The sequence below is a fragment of the Armigeres subalbatus genome, chromosome 2 (genome assembly GCF_024139115.2).
Source record: "Armigeres subalbatus isolate Guangzhou_Male chromosome 2, GZ_Asu_2, whole genome shotgun sequence".
In the NCBI taxonomy this organism is placed as follows: domain Eukaryota; kingdom Metazoa; phylum Arthropoda; class Insecta; order Diptera; family Culicidae; genus Armigeres; species Armigeres subalbatus.
The window spans coordinates 373,945,412-373,963,226 of record NC_085140.1 but is presented as its reverse complement, the minus strand read 5'-3'; the positions used below and the strand labels follow the sequence as shown (position 1 = coordinate 373,963,226).

Below are 17,815 nucleotides of genomic sequence, written 5' to 3'. Positions count from 1 at the left end.
TGAGATGAAGTGGCGAACCGTTCCCCTACATTTTATTGGGATTTTTCCTATAAAAATTGCGTGTATTTCCAAAATTACCCTTGGAAAGAAAGAAAATACTCCGAAAATGGGCCTAAGAATCTATGTTTCTTCAAGCTGGGAACGAGAATTGCCAAATTTCAGAAACCAGTCTGTTGCGACATCCGCGGAATCCGTACCTTAAATTTGGTTACAAAAGATTAAAAATTGGTTCGGAAATGAACTTTTGGGAGCGATTTGAAGTTGGCAAATGCACAATGTGTCATTTTTTTATTGTGACAATGCCTAAAGGTCGCTGGTCATCACCCACAATTTTTCGTTTCCAAAAGTTAGGAAAAGTCAGAAAATGTCAAGGCCCTATCTCATTCCGTTACAAAACTACACCGTTTTTAAATCATCTCTGGCCCATATATAGAGTAGAGATATTTCAGGAGGAACATTTGCATTGGGGTCATTGGCGACCTCTAGGCATTGCCACAATAAAAAAATGACACATTGTGCATTTGCCAACTTCCTCTGGGATTTCCCGTCAAAATTTTTATCTCGTTCTATTATCTCAGTAAGTTCTCAGTAAGGCTTATTTTAGGCTCACATTCCCGAAGAACGAATTTTTGAAGCCTTTAACTATTTAAAACCAAAAGAAAAACTGAAAAAGTGCTGCACGTCTAAACGAGCTTGGTGTTGATTCAAAATCTTAAGAATGTAACATCAATTCTGAAAACACTTTTTCGATTTTTGCATTTCTCGTACAACAAAGTTGTACCCATAGTCTTATACATATACCCATAGACCAAGTAAGACCCATAGTGTTATACATATACCGATTGACTCACCTCGATGAACTGAGGTGATGTCTGTATGTGTGTATGTGTACAAATTTGATTTACTCGACGGGGATTCGACGGGGAATGCGGTCCCATTGTTTCTATTGAAAATTGGCCCGATCGGACATTGCATTTCGGAATTCTTGAAAAATTAATGTTTTTTCCCAAGGGGAAAAAATTTCAAAAACGATTTTTTTTTCTTCAAGAATGGTAGCAATGCATATTTATTAATCCAAAAACATGCAAAATGATTGAAAAAATGCGATCTATTCACCTTAAGTACTTTTTTGACATTTCTAATATGATTTTTCCAATACATGATGCACGAGAAAGGCATCATCGCCGCTAGGTGGATTAATCTGGGTTTTGGTTTTAAGTTTTAAAAATAGTTGAAGGCGTTAAATGCTATGAGTTGATTGGAATAGTTGACCTTGAATAAATTGGAGAATCGATTGAGCGAATGGATTTTTGTAATGGGGAAAGTCCATTTTTTTCATGAATACCCCAAAAATACTTTTAACCCCCACGAAATTTATCCGAGAAATATTCCGGGATTTCCTATGGATATTAAAATGCATATTTCTCCAAAAATTTCTTCAAAGAAACCTCAGTAAATTCATCCAGTTATTCATTTGAAAGATCGCCATCCTGAGCGACGTCCAGCTATCGCTTTAACCTGTTGCCAGTTTAGATTTCGGCCGACTTCTGTTATCTCTTTATTGATGCTGCGTTGCCATGAGCATCTGCGTCTCCCTCTGCTGCGATGTCCTGCTGAGTTTCAGTTTAATGCATGTTTACAGATTTCGTTTTCGCCTCTACGTAAGGTGTGGCTAACCTAACCCCACTTCCGATGTCGAGCTTCTGTTGCACAACGGTCACAACGACGATGGAGCTCGTTGTTTGAGATCCAGTTGTGAGGCCACCAGGCCCGAATAATGTACCGCAGGCATCTGCTGATGAGCGCCTGCAGCCGTTGCACAATGGGGAAATCCGATTTCAAAGGTGGAAAAAATTGATAACTTTCTTCACGAACAACTTACAGAAGAGATCAAGAGCTTATTCGAAAGCTAATTTTGCAAAGAATTCAGTGAGTGCTGTTTCATGGACGTGGAACGCTTCTGTATGTAGTTATTGAGCTCGTTTTGCCCTAATGCCCCATATATCGCGAGTTTCCAAACTATTTGTCATTTTATCTTTAAGACATTGTTCAAAAATTGTGTTTATCTCTTCACTGTGGATCCACAGAAGGGAATTAAATATATTTTGTTGGTAAAAGTTGGAAATTTAAGGGATTTTGGGGTCAAATAAGCATCAAAGTGCATTTTATGTGCAATTTTAATGTATTCTGTAAAAAATAGTAATATTTACAGATAAGTTTGCTATTATTGTCTCAAAGTGTTGAACAGATGTTGACAAATGTTTGCCGAACAAAAATCAATGAAATAAATCGTTTCACAAATGTTTTATTTGGTTATTTATTGAGTAAAAAACGATTTTTAAAAACTTGAATAGCACCGATGCCAAACATTTCCAAACCATACCCGATAACACAACTAGACAAGAATAGTCATATGTTATGAGTCTTGATGTGATCATAGATAGGAGATGATGGGAGATACTCTTTTTTCTTACCTTTTTGCCCAAATTCCCCTATGTAATAATATAGCTCAATGATTCTGAGCAAGAAAATGATGTAATAATGTTAATTTAATTGATATTTTTCAATGATATAATGAAAATAACAAATAATCATATAATTCATCAAAAATATTGAATTATAGGGGATTTAGGGGAGTTGATGTTTGAATGTTTGCAAAACAATTACTAATGAAGTAAATCATTTCGCAAATGTTTTGTTTTGTGATTTATTGGGTAAAACCCGAGTTTTTAAATGCTTCTGAAAAGTGACGATGGCAATCATTCCCATACCATACCCGTTTGCACAACTAGATAAGAGTAAATATATTAGTCGATGTGATAATAGATAGGAATAGATAGGAAATATTTTTTTCTCTCGTTTTACCCAAATTCCCCTTATGAAATAATATAGCTCAATGATTCTAGGTTAAGAAATGATGGAGTAACATTGATTCAATTATAATTTGCCAACGGTACTATAAAAATAACAAATATTCGTAGTTTGCATTTAAAAAAAATCCTAGGGTTCAGGGCTCAGAACCATTTTTTTAAATACATAATTAATGATTTTTTTCACTTATTTGTCCCAAAATGCCTTAAAAATCCATTTTTAATGTAATATATAGATATTTGTTTTTTTTAATGGTATCAATTTCTGTTGAAAAAATTATGACAATAATATCAACTATTATCTATAAATATCTGAATAATCAATAAGCTGTAGATTTCGTTAAAATTGACCATATGTAGAGCTACATCAATGTTTAAAAGTTTCTAAATCACCGTATATTAACCCTAAATGATCATTCGACGTAATATAGTGCAAATGATTTCTTGGTTATTATTATTATTATTATTATTTACAGAGTACATGAAAAATTCACATAGATGCAGTTTGATGATTATTTGACCCCAAAATCCCTTAAATTTCCAACAAAATATGTATAGTGATATGTATGGATCTACAATGAAGAGAAAAACAGAATTTCAGTGTAATTTTTAAAAGATAAAAGTACCAAAACATGAAAAAATTTGATGTATGGGACATTGGGGCAAAACCAGCTCAATAACTACATACACAAGTGTCTCATGTCTATAAAACATCACTCACTGGTTTTTTGGAAAATTTGCTTTCGAATAAGCCCTTAACCTTATCTGTGAGTCGCTCGTGAAAGAAGTTATCCTATTTTGAATAAAAAGTTACATTAAATGAGCTGTATGACCCCTAAATCCCCTATAATTCAATATTTTTGATGAATTATATGATTATTTGTTATTTTCATTATATCATTGAAAAATATCAATTAAATTAACATTATTACATCATTTTCTTGCTCAGAATCATTGAGCTATATTATTTCATAGGGGAATTTGGGCAAAAAGGTAAGAAAAAAGAGTATCTCCCATCACCTCCTATCTATGATCACATCAAGACTCATAACATATGACTATTCTTGTCTAGTTGTGCTATCGGGTATGGTTTGGAAATGTTTGGCATTGGTGCTATTCAAAAGTTTTTAAAAATCGTTTTTTACTCAATACATAACCAAATAAAACATTTGTGAAACGATTTATTTCATTGATTTTTGTTCGGCAAACATTTGTCAACATCTGTGCAACACTTTGAGACAATAATAGCAAACTTATCTGTAAATATTACTATTTTTACAGAATACATTAAAATTGCACATAAAATGCACTTTGATGCTTATTTGACCCCAAAATCCCTTAAATTTCCAACTTTTACCAACAAAATATATTTAATTCCCTTCTGTGGACCCACAGTGAAGAGATAAACACAATTTTCGAACAATGTTTTAAAGATAAAATGACAAATAGTTTGGAAACTCGCGATATATGGGGCATTAGGGCAAAACGAGCTCAATAACTACATACAGAAGCGTTCCACGTCCATGAAACAGCACTGACTGAATTCTTTGCAAAATTCCCTTTCGAATAAGCTCTTGATCTCTTCTGTAAGTTGTTCGTGAAGAAAGTTATCAATTTTTTCCACCTTTGAAATCGAATTTCCCCATTGTGCGTTGAGTCTTCTCCACTGATACACACCATGTTTCACATAACATCACAGATTTCACATTAGAGTTGAAAATTCGGATTTTAGTGCATTCACTTATCTGTCCTTGGTTTCTTGATCCGTGCGCCTTGCCGGGTAGGCAATAATAGCTCAATAACAGTAAAACGTGATATTGATAACAAAACATGATATGAACTTGTTTGAAATAAGAGTAAAAATAACAAGCGAAAATAACAAAAATTTGCACCGAAATATCATAAAAAATCAGGTTTTACTATTAACAAGAACTTATCAAGAGCTAGTTTGTTCTTGTTAATAGCAAAACCTGATATTTTTATGACATTTCGGTGCATTTTTCTGTTATTTTTGCATGTTATCTTTACTCTTATTTCAAACAAGTTCATATCATGTTTTGTTATCAATATCACGGCTTCTACCCGAGTATTTCGATCTTAGTACCGCCGTCTAACGCCATTTGGCTACCAAGATATTGGAAGCTTTCAACATTGTTCACTGATTGCCCGTCTACTGTGAAAATGGAAGGGGTCACCGTGTATACACCCAACGATTTGGTTTTGTTGACGTTGATGACTAAACACGCCGAAGAGGAGTGCTCGGCAAGGTCATTGAGCTTACTCTGCATATCAGAGCGCCGTTGATCGAGGAGTGCAACGTCATCAGCCAATTCGAAGTCTTTTAGTTGCTCCATGGTTAAAGGCTGCCATAGCAGAATCTCGTCGATTAGGAACAGTAGCAGTGATAGAATACATTCTTGCCTCACACTAGCCCGGATAGGGTCGGACAAGACCCCATTGTACAGCACTCTACACGAGAAAGCCTCGTACTGTGCCTCGATTAGACCGATGATTTTGTTAAGGACCCCCTTGCGCCTCAAGGCGTCCCACATGTTCTCGTGATTGAGGCGGTCGAAAGCTTTTCCGTAGTCAATTAATACCAATTGAAGAGACTCTTGAGCAGAACCTAAAATATTCATCTTCATGAAGCAAATTCAGTCCGAATTTTGATAAACATCGCATGAATATTCAAAACATAGAATGACAAAGTCAGACGACTGCTCCACCAACTCATTCGTTTGACTGTCACTGAGTGTGCTTACTATGTGGAGAAAAACGCATAATTAGCATTGTTTATGATGTTGTTTACCGTTGAAAGTGCCTCGCGGATGAAAATCAGATTCAGTTCTATGTGATAAATTGCTTTACTCATTTGAAACGTGTTCAGATTTCAGATCATTTATCAATTTGTAAAATGTGCACAAATATTCAATGACTAATATTCAACCGAATATTGACAGTCCAAAGCCGACTATGAATGTGTCGAGAAGTGAGCCGACATGTGAAGGAAGGTGGACTCCACCAAAAATTTTCGATTATTTTACATTCTGCTCTTGAGATTCGTTGACTTGTTACAGCATGATACGGAGCGGAACAATATGATTCACACAGGATCTTCCGGCAGGGAATCCGGCCTGCTGCCCCCGAAGAGATGCATCGATCTTCTCCAGAATCCGGGCTAGGATAACTTTGCATAGAACTTTGAGAACGGTATACAGCAACATAATGCCTCGCAAGTTATTGCATTCATTCAGGTCACCCTTTTCGGGCATCTTCACTAAGATACCTTGCATCCAGCCGACCGGAAAAGTTACGGTGTTCCAGATATTTCGAAATAAACGATGCAGTATTTGAGCGGATGTCATGGGGTTAGCTTTGAGCATCTCGGCTGATATGCAATCGACTCCTGGGGCTTTGTTCGATTTCATGCTTTGGATGGCTAGGTTTGGATCTCTATAAGTTTTCTCGGCTACCGACACTATACGGCTATCTAGGTTGTTCAGAAAAAATAAAAATTTTGCAGATATTAATTCCTTTTTAACCGATTCAATTTTTTTCGTCGTGTTTCAACATAAATTTTGTACATACTGCTTCAAAAATGGATGCAAACCATAAAAAAGTTGAAATATGTGGGGAAATAATTTTTTTGAGATCTTTTAGGGCTTCCAAACTTTCCTTGAATTCAGATCTTGATGATCTACATAAACAACAAAGCGTTTTACGGGGCCTCAATCCTAATATGAAGTTGGAAATGGTACATGAGACATAATTGAACTATTTTTATCAAACCGCAGTGTTACCAGAACATCAACGGTACTCCAAACTATTCTTGAGTTCAGGTCTTGGAGGTCTACAAGATCAACAGAGTAATTCATAGGTTCCCGAACTTGTGTGTTAGTTGGAGAAACCTCATGGGACATCATTACACCAGTATATACAAAATACATCGTTCCCAGAATATTTACGGTACTCCAAACAATTCTTGAGTTCAGATCTTGAAGATCTTCAAGACCAACAGTATGCTTGATAGGTTACTGAGTTTGTGTGTTAGCTGTAGAAATCCCATAGAACATCATTACATCATATTTCAAAACAAAATCAACATTCCCAGAATAGCTACGGTACTCCAAACCATTCTTGAGTTCAGATATTGAAGGTCTACAACACCAAATGAAGGGATTCATACGGTCCTGAGCTTGTGTGTTAGTTGGAGCAACACCATGGGATATCATTACACCAGTATACACAAATCACAACATACCCAGAGTTCCTGCGGTACTCCAAACACTTCTTGAGTTCAGATATTGGAGATCTTCAAGACCATCAGAGTGATTCATAGGTTTCCGAGCTTGTGTGTTAGTTGGTGAAGCCCCATGGGACATTAATACATCAGTATATAAAATATCAACATTATCAGAATATCTAAGGTACTCCAAACCATTCTTGAATTCAGATCTTGTAGTTGTAAAAGACCAACAGAGTAATTCAAAAGGTTCTCGATCTTGTGTATTAGATGGAGAAGCCCCATGGGACATCATTACATCAGTATATAAGAAATTCAACATTCCCAGAATAGCTACGGTACTCCAAACCATTCTTGAGTTCAGATATTGGAGGTCTACAACACCAACAGAGTGATTCATAGGTTTCCAAGCTTGTGTGTTAGTTGGTGAAGCCCCATGGGACATCATTATACCAGTATATACAAAACACAATTTTCCCAGAATAGTTACGGTACTTCAAACCATTCTTGAGTTCAGATCTTGGGGGTCTATAACACCAACATATTGATTCAACGACTACTTAGCTTATGTATAAGTTGCAGAAACCCCATGAGACATCATTACACCAGCATATGAAAATTGTGATATTCCCAGAATATCTATGGTACTCCAAAGCATTATTAAGTTCAAGTATTGGAGGACAACAAGATCAAAAGAGTAATCCATAGGTTCTCAAACAAATCATAAGAGTTCCAGAATATATACGATACCATACATGAGCTATTCCAACTCATGAAAATAATTGCGACATCGAAGATTTTCATGTTGATCGTTTTGAATATTAGGATCTTAAGAACAGATTGTTTGACAGACAGACAGACAGTTTGGAATTTCGTAGATATTGAACGAATTCTGTAGTGTGTCTGTAATTATGTATGGAAGTCCCATGGAGCTATTCCAACTCATAAAACTAGTAGGGATATCGAAGATCTTCATGTTGATCGATTTAAATATTGAGATCTGTACTCAATGATAGCTTGAAGAGTCGTAGATGGCGAGCGAAGTATGTAGTATGTCTGTAATTGTGTTACAAGGTACCGTGGAGCTATTTCAACCCATAAAAATAGTTGAGACATCGAAGATCTTGTTGATAGTTTTGAATATCGTTTTGAATATTAAGATCTGTACTCAAAGACAGTTCGGAGTGTCATAGATATTGAACAAATTCTGTGGGGCGTTTGTAATTCTGTTACGAGGTACCTTGGAGCTATTCCAACTCATAAAACTAGTGGGGACATCGAAGATCTCCATGTTGATCGATTTGAATATTAAGATCTGTACTCAAGGATAGTTTGAAGTGTCGTAGATGTCGAAAGAATTCTGTAGTTTGTCTGTAATGGTGTAATGAAGTCACGTGGTGCTATTCCAATTCATAAAAATAGTTGAGACACCGGAGATCTTCATGTTGATCGATTTGAACGTTGAGATCTGTATTCAAGTATAGTTTGGAGTGTCGTAGATATTTATCAAATTCTGTAGTGTGTCTATAATGGTGTTACGAGATATCTTGGAGCTATTCCAACTCAATAAATTAATGAGGGCATCGAATATCTTCATGTTGATCGATATGAATATTAAGATCTGTACTCCAGGACAGTTTGTAGTGTTGTAGATATTGATCGAATTCTGTGGAGTGTCTGTTATGGTGTTACGAGGTATCTTGGAGCTATTCCTGTTAAAATACGCGAAAATCCCGGCGGATAAAACGAAATAAACTTTTCGCGAGGTGATCGCGATCGTCGCGGAATATGCGATCACAACAAACAATTTGGATAACAGACTGAATGACGTCTTGTCAAATAAACGTCAGAATATTATCCCCACCCTGGACTTGCATGCATCATCACTAGCAATATTGGATTGCACTACAAATGTTTATGAGTAATCAAAACAAACCAGAATTGGTAGAAGTGTTGCCAGAGTCACTGGAATATACTAGTTGAATAATGAATTATGTTTATATATCAATAATGTAGAATAACTTGTTAATGTAATATGACGATGGAAACTAATGAACAATACACTCTGAGAACCAACAGAAAATCGTGTTTGATATTCTAATAATTCCAACTCATAAAACTAATGAGGACATCGAAGATCTTCATGTTGATCGATTTGAATATAAAGATTTGTACTCAAGGACAGTTTAGAGTGTCGTAGATATTGATCGAATTCTGTGGTGTGTCTATAATGGTGTTACGAGGTATCCTGGAGCTATTCCAACCAGGGCCAGACAACTTCAATTTCAATTGAAATTCGTCAAGTGAAAATGAATTTAGTATTCATCACTTTCAATTGAATCACGTCCTTTCATTATCATAGTCATTTTCCTTTCAATATTAGCAAACCTATTTTCGTGCAAGTTCATTTGACAGAGGCTGCCTTTCAATTGTGTTCATTTTTGAATTCACTGGCATATTGACTTGAAGGACAGCAGTTCAATTTGTGATAATCTTATGTTCAATGTCTGTACAAATAAAGCGGAACATATTAGAACGGCTCGATTCCAAAAATCACTTTTTGGATTGATTTTTTGGTATTATCTGGTAATATATACAAACGGCTTCACAGTTATAACAAACTAAAATAAATGCATTGATCATTCTACGATTAAAAATATTACCAGTTTGGCTGATTTTTGGTTCCTTGGTAGTGGAAAAAGGTCAAGGACAAAAATGAGTTTTGAGGATAAGAATGAGGATAATCTGTGCTATACAGAAGAAACTTTAAGTTTACCATAAAATATATTCAATTCTAATAACGCAATCTTGACTTTTATCAGCATTCTGAGAAACTAACATTTTTCTTTTTTGGTTCACAATTCTAGAGGGTCAAAAAATTTGGACATCGCACCTCGATAAATTGATTTGGTAGTTTTTTATTCGTTTTTATTTTTCTGAGAGAAATGATAATGAAAAATGAATTGTTCCGGTAAATCAAGCGTAAAATCGATTTATCGATGTTCAGAATTATGTTTGTCAATTGCCGAACTTTAGACGAGATGAAGTTCGCCGGGTCATTTGATTCTGTATGAATTTACCACCTTTTCGCTATTCAAAATTTTGTCTACGAAAGGAAACGTTGAAACGAACCGGTACGTTTTGAACGAAAGGTAACGTAAAAAAGAAAAGTGACACTGTATAGTAAAAATCTAGTTGTTTTATTCTTTCCTCTCTGCAGTACATATCTGGCTATGATAATTTGCATCATAGCTATGAAAGTGTGAAGACATCATTTTTGACATACGATTTAATTCTAGATTGCTTTGAGAATAGGTCGTATGTGCAAAAGAGAGGTTCTCTTTGTTCACGCTCTCTTTCGCTAATAGAAAGGCTAGTTGTGTATTTTTTGCCTCATTTTCACATCAACACGCTAGTCAAAGCTATTGTTTTCAGATATTTGCCAAAAAAACCGAAGTAAACTTTTGCATAGTTTTGTAATAATCGAAAGAGAAAGGAACCAAAGAGAGGCTCTCTTTTGCACATACGACCTATTCTCAAAGCACTCTAGAATTATGTACCTTCGTTATTGTTATAAGCTCTTTTGGGATATTCCGCTTTTAAGTATATTCATTTTTGTTGCTGATCAGTGCTGCCATATGAAAGATATATGTGACATTCACCAGCGGAATATTTTTAAAAAACTACACGGTTTTTTTTCTATGCAAAAGTAACATATAAATATTAAACCATTACGCGTGAGTAGTCATATGAAAATATTACAGATAACCAAGGAATGTAATTGTCGCTGTAAAATGCAAAAAACAAGCGACAAAAGAGAATAGCGATAACTCTTTGTCCCCATCTGCAGAGGATAAAGACATTGTTGCGTTCCATTTTATTTGCAACAAACATGGAGAGGTAATTGTTGTGAACTTTTCAAACTGCGATAACTTGTTTATTTTAGAAGTAAAACGCAAATCATGTCAACAGATTGTTAAGTTTATGTCTAATCTATGATAACTGATACTAATTTAACCAAAAACATCATCGGAAACCGACTACTTCTCAAAATGCGTGACAGGCGATAATTGTCCTATTCTGTTGCAGTTTGGGACAAACGCTTATTGCGAGTTGAGTTTGTCCCAACATTTACAAGAGAGGATAATGTCGTTGTCATTGGCAATGTTGTTATTTTACATTCCTTGCAGATAACACGTAATAAAGCTTTTTTGAAAAGTCGTGAAAAAATGGATTTAAAAAAGTGCCCCACCTTGACCAAAAACGTTTCATAGCCCTTCATTAGTATTTTATCAATTCCATAATAAAAAGGTTACAAATCCTTATGGGCTTAACATTGAAAAACCAACATAAGTCCATTTAAGCAGGTTTGAACTACATTTAAATTGTTTCCATATAATTTGGAAGCAACTGCTGCAAGCTCGCCGCGCTTGTGTCCAGTTGGTAAGGGCACATAGTCCTGCCTACACTGGGGCGTTTTGACCAGTGAAACATATTGTGAAACATATTTGAAAAACGTTACATTTTTTAAGATAGAAGCAATTTTATATAATATGATAATAATATGAAAATACCACTGCGATAAGTTATTTTGTTGCCCAACTGAGTGTTCCAGTGCAAGTTTTGCGGACAGTATGCTAGCGTCGCTCCAGAATGTTGAGCAAACAAACATTGAAAAAAAAAAATATCTTGGCTGTGCATATGCACTAGACTGGCCCAGATTTCTATGGGGAGAAAAAAATGTTGTCGAATTCCAAGGGGCACCCTCCAGAATTGTGTCTTTGGGTGAGAAAATCAATCTCTGAAAAATTCAGCTCAATCGCTTGTTGCAGAAGCTATTTTCGGCTGATTTATTGGGAGCTGATTTGCGTATTTTTGGGTTTTTTGATCGAATCGCATCAGCCGAAACCTATATAAAAGTTCATTTAATCATCATACAATGTTCTGTGAAATTGTTCTGTAGCATACCAACTGCCGTTTTTGCAATTCTGAGGTCAATCGAGCAATCAGAGCCAATTTCCAGATCGAATGAGTGACGGAGGTGTATTTTCCTATACATTTTGGCTGAAATCCCCATACAAACTTCAAATCAAATGCGCCAGCTTATGCAACAAGCGATTGAGCTGAAATTTTCAGAGATTGATTTTCTCACCCAAAGACACAATCCTGGGGGGTGCCCGGTGGAATTAGACAACTTTTTGTTTCCTGGGCCAGTCTAATATGCACAGTACAGACCAATTATTGTTTTTTATATATAACAAGCAGAAAACATATCCATACGGTACTTACGGAAAGCTAAGTCACATATACGTTGCAATGCAACCATTAGAGTATAAGTTATACTTTCAATTACCTAAATAAAATTCTGCCCCATTTTGCCCCTACATGTATGCAGTTATTGTCAAAATGCTCATTTTTGAACCGAAAATCGACAATAACTTCGTCAATATTGAAAATAAGAAGAAACTGTCTTCGAAAGGTTCATGTTTTTTATCGCGACGGACATCTTTGTAGAACATTTGAAAAATCTAAAAAATATATTGACGAAATTATCGTGAAAACCCTGTTTTTTGGTGGTTGTTCATAAATAACGACCCATATCTCGACTTCTATAGCAGATAGAAATAAAATTTATATAGCAAAATTTTTCGTAGAAACTTTTTCTACAACTTTCTCTAAGACACCAATGATGTATCTTCATAATTGGAGGAAAGAGAATTCCCATCTCACTTTTAGGGGGATTAGTCAAAAAAATTTCTTTTCCAGAATATGGAGCTTAACATACTGAAACTTTTCTCCGAAGTCACTGAGACTCTAAAATCAACTTTTCATGGCCAAAACATTTTCGATCACGAATTCCTGGGTTAGAAAACACTGTGCAGTGTGGGGATGTAATGCCAATAAGAAGAAGAAGATTGTATTTGAATTAAGATCGCCATACAATAATAAATGAAATTGCGACACATGCGAAGACAGGAGTAGAATTCTTTTAGTGACTGCTGATTTTGATATTCAGTTCAAACCATATTATTTAAATAATATCCCAATAATGCAACAATAATGGAACAATAATGCAATGTCATCAAGAAGTATAATATTGTAATTAAATTTTATTTTTATTATCTTTACATTATTTACGGAAACAAATTAAATTTAATCGGCAACACTGGTACGCACAATGAACTTTCGGTGTGACTGACAGAATCGGTAGAATAGAATAAAGCAGACCAAAACAAAACTGTTCCAAATGCTCCATGGAATTATCACAATAATCACAAGCAATGGCTGATTTCCTACTCGCCGCTGTCGGCATGCAGGTGTTCGAACAGCAGTTCGAACATGAAGTTGACCGCCAGATTTTTGTGCGGCAAAAGAAGCTGGTATATTGCAAGCAGAGACTCAGCAGTATTATCGCGGCGACATTTTCCCAGCGACATCAACGTTGCGTCGCGTGAGTGGGGGACTCAACGCGGGTTTCTCCGAAGTAGGAACTTCTCACGAAAAACTATTTGGTACTAGTTGTGTATAAAGGTGCTAGCTACCACGATTAATAAATATTTTAAGTTCAAGAAATCAAACCATGGACAACGGTCGCAATAACCTCCGAGCTTCCTATCAAAAATTTCTTTTAAGAATGATGCCATATAGTTTCTATGGCACTTTTACATATTCGCTCATTCTACTGTACAACGCACTATCCGACTCTACTAGAGCGAAATTAGCATAATGTAAACGCATTTTAGGAATTTTCATCTTCCTATTTAGGGCTGCACACTAATTACGTAAGCAATTTTTCTGGGTTTTATAAACCTCCCTCCCATTTTTCCCATACAAATCATTCTTTATATGGAGCGTAAGAAAATGGCAGACCCCCTCTCCCCCATAAGTACTTACGTAATTAGTGTACGATCCCTTACGTTGTGATAATTTGGCGCTACTATTGTCGTATAGTATATTCTAGATTAATCATTATGTAAACGGGCCATCAGCCACTCAGTACACAAGAAAGGTTAAAACTTACATCGTGATACAGAGAAATCACTCCTTCACTTGAAGTAAACTTCATCTCATTTGAACGAAGATAAGCCTACCTTCGATGAACCATGTCTAGATTCGTTTGCGCTTTCATTTGAAGTTTTATTCCAATCAATTGAAGGGCTTCAGAAGCAAATGAATTCTGAAATGATTTCTAGAGGATTCACCTAAGACAAGAAGTGGTATATAGTGAATTCATTTGCATAGAATGAATTGACTGCACGAAAGCAACAGCAGCTAGAGTGCAATGAAGATTGGAAAACATCATTTTCTATTTATCGCTTCGACGATGTAGAACCCTGATTCCAACTCATAAAACTGATGAGGTGTGTCGATAATGGTGTTACGAGGTATCTTGGAGCTATTCCAACTCATAAAATTAATGAGACCATCGAAGGTCTTCATGTTGATCGATATGAATATTTAGATCTGTACTCCAGGACAGTTTTGAGTGTTGTAGATATTGATCGAATTCTGTGGTGTGTCGATAATGGTGTTACGAGGTATCTTGGAGCTATTCCAACTCATAAAATTAATGAGGACAACGAAGATCTTCATGTTGATCGATTTGAATATTTGAATATCTGTACTCAAGGATAGTTTGGAGTGTCGTAGATGTCGAACGAATTTGGTAGATTGTCTGTAATGGTGTAACGAAGTCCCGTGGAGCTATTCTAACTCATAAAAATAGTTGAGACATCGAAGATCTTCATGTTGATCGATTTGAATATTAAGATCTGAATTCAAGGATGGTTTGGAGTATCGTAGATATTGTTAAAGATCTGTTATACCACTGGGCAGGCGCAGGATTTCATCGTTAAGCGATTCAATTATAATTATTCAACAAGAATATGGTAAAGTATGGTGTTGATTCCTAAGAACATCAAAATTACAACTCAAGGATAGTTTGGATGCTCTAGATCATCGTATGGCCCGTAACCTGACCTGTGCAATATTTTTCCTGGATGGAGCAGTTAATTTTGAACATTTTTGCTGAATAAAGCAAGGCTCTATCTCTTAAAACTGATTTTTGACCCATCCGTATTGAATCGGTTAAGAAAAGGGTGCCTAATAAAGATTTTGCCTAGGGCGCTGAGGTCCACGCTACGGCTCTGCTTGTGCAAAAAAAAACTAACAAGATGCTGCTCACAGGCATAGGGAATTTTCAACAGACATTTTCAACATGGCCTTGCTTTGTAGCCGCCAGGCTAAGGACGGCATAACGAATTTTTTGAAGGAACCTTATGTAAATCTTCTCATAGTATTCCAGATGGTATTCCTAGAGAAATTAATAAGGAATTCTTGAAGAAGTTCCTGGAGGGTCACCTCTAAAGAATATTAATTAAAACAAATATAAACAATTTTTGCACACTTTCTTTCGAATTACACTGTAAAAAATAACAGCGTAGGTACCGAGCATGAGCATGACCATGATTGACCGCCCACGGTTGCTACTCCGTTATTGCCAGGTCAACTGTAATTAATTACACAGAGAACCAACAGGCCAAGTTTGGGACTAACATCATCTTCAATGTGTAAGAACTGGTGACCCAAAAATAACCAATACCAGCGACGGCCGTGTCCGAATGCAGGTCAATTAAGAAACAGGTAGGAAAATGTTGATATGATGCTCACTTCGATGGAAGTCGTACAAAGCAAAACAAAATTTCGATGACCGGCCGGTCGTTCTGCTTACGGAAGAAAACACGACTGAACAAATTTTCACTTTCTTATTAATTTACTCACCCGCACAAAGCAGAACAAAATTTCGATGACCGACCGATCGTTCTGCTCACCCAAGGAAATACGACAGGACGCAATTCAAATTTACACTTCCTCGTAAAAAATAACAGCGTAGGGTAAAGAATGTATTTTGGACCACCCTTACGGGGGCTCTTATGTTGGACCACCAAGAGGAATTTGCACTCAGTGGTCCAAAATATGAGTCGTCGAACTGGTGGTCCAAAATACCTCCCTAACTCAAGGTAGGGTAATTCGCCAATAATTTATTCGGCTACTGTTGAACGCACGTGCATTTCAAGGGAGTTCAACAATAGGCGAAAAAATTATCCGTTCAACATTTGGCGGTTTCCCCTACTTAATAAAAATTATGCTTGAAGGATAATTTTGAACCACGTCGATCCGAGCTGCCGCCGCGAGCAACCGCGCAACCGTAGATTGGCGCACAGATCAAATCATAGAATAATTTAACAAAGTTGCATGAAGTTGAGAGATCTATCAACAAATTAGCTTTGGTTTAAATATTTGTGGCTATGTGACTATCGCTGCAATATGTTCACGTTTTTATACACCGGACCGGAGTAGTTCTAAAAACATTTATTACGTCATTTTAAATCAACCGACCATCAAAAATATTTCTGCATATCTTTGACCAACTCTAATTTGAATTTCTCGCACTTTCGCAAACAGGAAACCTGGACGGACACCCACCAAGAACGACTGGATCTCCAACGAGCCCGAGTTTTGGAAGTCAATCGGCATCTAATGACCCTGGCCGAAAGTTGGGAGCGTGGCGGCTTCCCGATGCACATGAACCTTGCCCTTCGTCCACCTGGTGCCATGTCCTACCACCATCCTGCACAGCAACAGCAGCGAGCACAAACTCAAAGCCAACCGACTGCCGTCGGTTCTCCTGGAAGTGGTGCCCCCGGAAATCAGCAGACCGAAATGGTCAACCGACTGAAGCAACAGAATGTACAACTCTCCGAAGAAGTGACTCAAAAGAATGAGAAATTGTCGCTTCTGGAGCGAGAAAAATCCTCGCTGATACGAGAACTATTGCAACTACAACGCGCCAACCGAGCCAGTAGCATGACATCTAACACCGAGGAGCTGGTGTTTTGAATCCGAGGCGGATGCTGATGGACGGAAGACTGCCATTTCAGATTTCTTCGTGCTTTTCCGAGTTACAACAATCGCGCTAGTCAAAAGTTAGCAGATTCACTAAAAAAATGACCGATGTGTCTAGGATGAGAAATGGATAGATATATGAACAGCATGAATAATTAAATGTGATTATGTGTAGAAATTATTAAAGTTTTTATTTCTTTAAATTGTTCTGAGAGTAAATAAATTTTTGATCGAGGTATAATGTTCTTTAAATAATAATATCACGGTCCGGTTCCATCATAAGTATGCCTAAAATGAATAGAAGGGATATGAAAGTAATGAGGTTCGCAGCAATACATAGGAATACAAACTAAAATTATTCCAGTTAGGGACATTGTACCAATAGTTGGTGGATTCGTTTTACGTGAAACTTGAAGCAACATTTCACAGCTGTAATCCAGAAAAAAATGCCGCCTCTATAGCACAAGTCCAGTAAAAAAATACTGTTTCACTACTATTTCAGATCGAATTAGATTATCAAAAAGTTGCCAGATCAAATACTGGAAGAACATCAAAACATTATAAATTATAGTTTACTGGTACGGTAGATCGATAGAATTGACAATCCTCGATACAAGAGGATCGCATATCATACTTTTCAAGTCGAAACTGTTCAGTAAAATCAATATCAAATATGCTAAAACAAAACTACTCTAGGTCTCTAGCTAGCAAAAACGGGGAGAATAAAGCCCAGAGGTATTATTAAATCAAAAACAATAAAATGCTACTCCGACAATTTAGTGCAATCGTAAAAAAC

General features: G+C 36.4%; 1 protein-coding gene across 10 annotated transcripts in view; it reads left to right on the top strand.

Moving 5' to 3' along the window:
* LOC134213091 (suppressor APC domain-containing protein 2) overlaps window positions 1-17,254 on the top strand; it is a 47,063-nt gene extending 29,809 nt beyond the window's left edge. For all 10 annotated transcript variants that reach the window (XM_062691691.1, XM_062691684.1, XM_062691688.1 and 7 more), the window contains exon 3: window positions 16,579-17,254. In XM_062691691.1, coding sequence (XP_062547675.1) covers window positions 16,579-17,013 — 435 coding nt within the window. In that variant the 3' untranslated portion in view covers window positions 17,014-17,254. The remainder of the gene's footprint in view (window positions 1-16,578) is intronic.
* Window positions 17,255-17,815: the final 561 nt, after the last annotated feature.